General features: G+C 56.1%; 1 protein-coding gene across 1 annotated transcript in view; it reads right to left on the bottom strand.

The window, feature by feature from the left end:
- Window positions 1-2,772, bottom strand: part of VPS37D (VPS37D, ESCRT-I subunit) — a 7,702-nt gene extending 4,930 nt beyond the window's left edge. Inside the window, exon 1 of the mRNA XM_027862314.1 lies at window positions 2,632-2,772. Within this exon, the coding sequence (XP_027718115.1) occupies window positions 2,632-2,772 (141 nt within the window). The remainder of the gene's footprint in view (window positions 1-2,631) is intronic.
- Between the last annotated feature and the right edge of the window lie 343 nt (window positions 2,773-3,115).

Raw genomic sequence — 3,115 nt, 5'->3', positions numbered from 1 at the left:
TGTCCAGACTGAGTGCCGGGAAAATGCCCAGGCAGGAATCAAAGGTCAGAAGGAGCAATGCCCAGCTTCCCATTAGGGACCTCTGTTATACACATCCCCTTTCCATGGGACAACTGGGCAGCTCTCTGAGAGATTTTACGGTTTGCTAGGGATGATGAGCCCAGTTAGGTGGGCCTCTGGACTAAAACTTTCACCGAAGAATTGTTTGTTGGGGATTTTTTTGTTTGTTTTACTGATGCCCTTTGTATTTATACTGGAGTCATTTCCAGATATACCCTTCCCACCTCCACCCGGCAAGGTGAGCCTTCCCTTGTAACAAAGAAATAAAGCAAAACCACCAGAGACAGAAATTACCAGGTGTGCCACATTTCACACCCAGAGACCCCCGACACCCCCCCACCTCCCACCCCACCCCCTGCCTCTGCAACAAAAGTTTCGTGTCATTAGAATTGCAAGGGGTCTCAAAGTTCATCTAGCCAAGCCCCTTCATTTTGCAGATGAGGAAACTGAGCACGGGAGAAGTAAAGTCACTTGCCCAAGAAACTGGATTTGAAAATAAATCCTTTGATTCCAAATCCCACAGCAGGAGGGGATGCCGCCAGTCACTGACAGTGAGAGATCTTTTGCATCAGGAAGGTTTGGGGATAGCTGCTAGATTTTATTCATGCTACAGGACAGTCCTCTCTACCTTCTACATTTCTTTCACTCATAGCTGAAGTGTCTGTATATCCACTCAGTCCCCACATTCACCTTCTTTTTTTCTGTCCCCATATATAAGAGGGGGCAGCATGATATAGAAAGAGGTTCTGAAGTCAGAAGACCTGGGTTCAAATCCCACCCCTGATGCTCTCTTCCTGTGTGATATTGAACTTCTCCCCTTCCCTTGGCCTCAGTTTCTTCATCTGTTCAATGAGGGGGTTGGACTCTAAGGTCCCTTCTCGACTATACGTATGCCTGTTTTCTCTCAAACCCTAATAACAACCACTTGCTTCTCTAAGCTTTGCAAAGCGTTTTCTCCCAGCAGCCCTGTGATATAGGGAGCCCAAGTAGTATTATCTCCCTGGTACAGGTGAAGAAATTGAAAGTTTAAGTGACTTGCCCATGACCACATTGTTAGTGTCAAACCTTGACAAAATGTATCTCCTCTGTGCTCATTCTCCTATGATACACACACCCCTCCGCTTCTATTCTTTGATGCCTTTCTGTGCCTATTAGGATACAACGCTTTAACTCTGTGCCTCCTTATATAAACTATAATACTCTTCCCTTCTATTCCCCATAGAATGCACACACCCCCTTCTCCTCTGCCCCCCTGTAGAATACATCACTTCTTCTTAACATCACCCTAAAGAACACCTATATGTATGTATATATTCCTTCTGTCCCCCACAGACCATACAAGCCCCCCCTGCTGCCCTCTTTGGAATGTATGTAGACACCTTTCCCCAGCTTTCCCACTAAAACATATGCCTGTCTGACTCCTATAGAATATAGACCCCCATCCCATTCCGTTTTTCATAGGCTACATACACCCTCCCTTCTATCCCCATAGAAATGCACACCTTCTCCTTCTAACTCCTACAGACAACTTATACCTTCTATAGAATGCAAAACAATCCTACCCTTTACCCTCTATGCGATGCACCCAGCCCTCCCCTTCTGCCTTGTAGCCATTCCCTATATCCTACACATCCTCTTCTTTCTCCTGGCGCATACCCATCCCTTCTGGCCCCTATGGAACAGATCCCCTCTGAACTCTAGGAAATGCACATACCTTAGATCCCCTACAGAACGCACACACCTCCTTCTCTTCTAGCCCCCTCATATACACTTTTCCTCCAGTCCACTATAGGATATGCCCTCCCTTTGCCCCCTGCAGAATGCACACCCACCCCTCTCTTGCTCCTTATAGATTGCATCTCTTCCTCCTTTAGCCTCCTATAGAACACACACCTTCCATTCTGTCCTTTATAAGAAATGTTCTCCCCTTCTGTCCCCTTCAGAATGCACACCCACCCACCCCTCCCCTTCTGTCCCCCATGAATGTACACACCGCCTCCTCCTTTGGCCCCCTATAGAACACACACACACACACACACACACACACACACACACGCCCCTTCCCTTCTGTCCTCTATAGGGCATGCCCACCCCTCCGTGCGTTGCCGTATAGAGCACCCCGGCCCCTCCCCTTCTGTCACCTACAGAATGCCCCCACCCGCCCCTCCCGTCCTGTCCCCACAGACTCCTGGGGCCTTCCCGTTTGGCCCCTCCAGCCCCCCGCCGAGTGCCCAGCCGCCCCTCCCCCGGGCCAGAGGAGGATGGATGCACACCTGTCCTCCCCCCCCACGGCCTGGGAGCCCCGACTAGGCGCGTCCACACCGCCCGCCAGCCCCCATGGGTCCCCCCAGACCACAGTGCCTCCTTCCTTGGCGCCCCCTCCCCCAGCCCCGAGCTCCGGCCAGGCCCCGGCCCCCCAGCCCCAAGCTCCAAACCCCGGGGGGACCCCCGGCAGGGGCAGGTCCCAGGGCGCCTCCCTCCCCGCCCCGGGCCCAGAGGCGGAGCAGGGCGGGGCGGGGCGGGGCCGGCCGCGTCTACACGGCCCGCCCCGTCTACACCGCTCCTACCTACCTTCCTGCTGAGCCTCACGATCCGGTCCAGCTTGGGCTCGTCCTGCAGCAGGTCCCGTAGCTGGCCCGTGCTGAGGATCCCGAAGCGGCCTCCGGGGCTCCCGGGGTCCGGCCCCGCGCGCACCGCCCGGGCCCGGTACATGCCGCCGCCACCGCCGCCGCCGCCCCCAGGCCCGGCCCCGGCTCCGGCTCCGGCTCCGGCTCCGGCTCCGGGATCGGCCGCGGGAATCGGCCGCAGCCCAGGCTGGCCGCCAGAGGGCGCTGCCGCCGCTCTTAAAGGAGCCGCCGCCCCGGCCGCCCCGACCCCGGGGGCCCAGAAGCCCCCATCCCCAGCCCCAAACCGCCGAGGCCCAGCCGTCCCACGGCAGCGTCGCCTCTGCCCGGCGAGCGGCATCCAGCCCCGACCCCGGCTCACAACCTCCTGTCTCAGTCAACTAATCCCCTGGCCTGGAGACTGAAAGGGAAACTGAGGAAGCGTCCCTGGT

The sequence above is a fragment of the Vombatus ursinus genome, unplaced genomic scaffold (assembly GCF_900497805.2).
Source record: "Vombatus ursinus unplaced genomic scaffold, bare-nosed wombat genome assembly UNPS02014768.1, whole genome shotgun sequence".
Taxonomy (NCBI): Eukaryota; Metazoa; Chordata; class Mammalia; order Diprotodontia; family Vombatidae; genus Vombatus; species Vombatus ursinus.
This window is presented reverse-complemented; position numbering and strand designations above follow the sequence as displayed.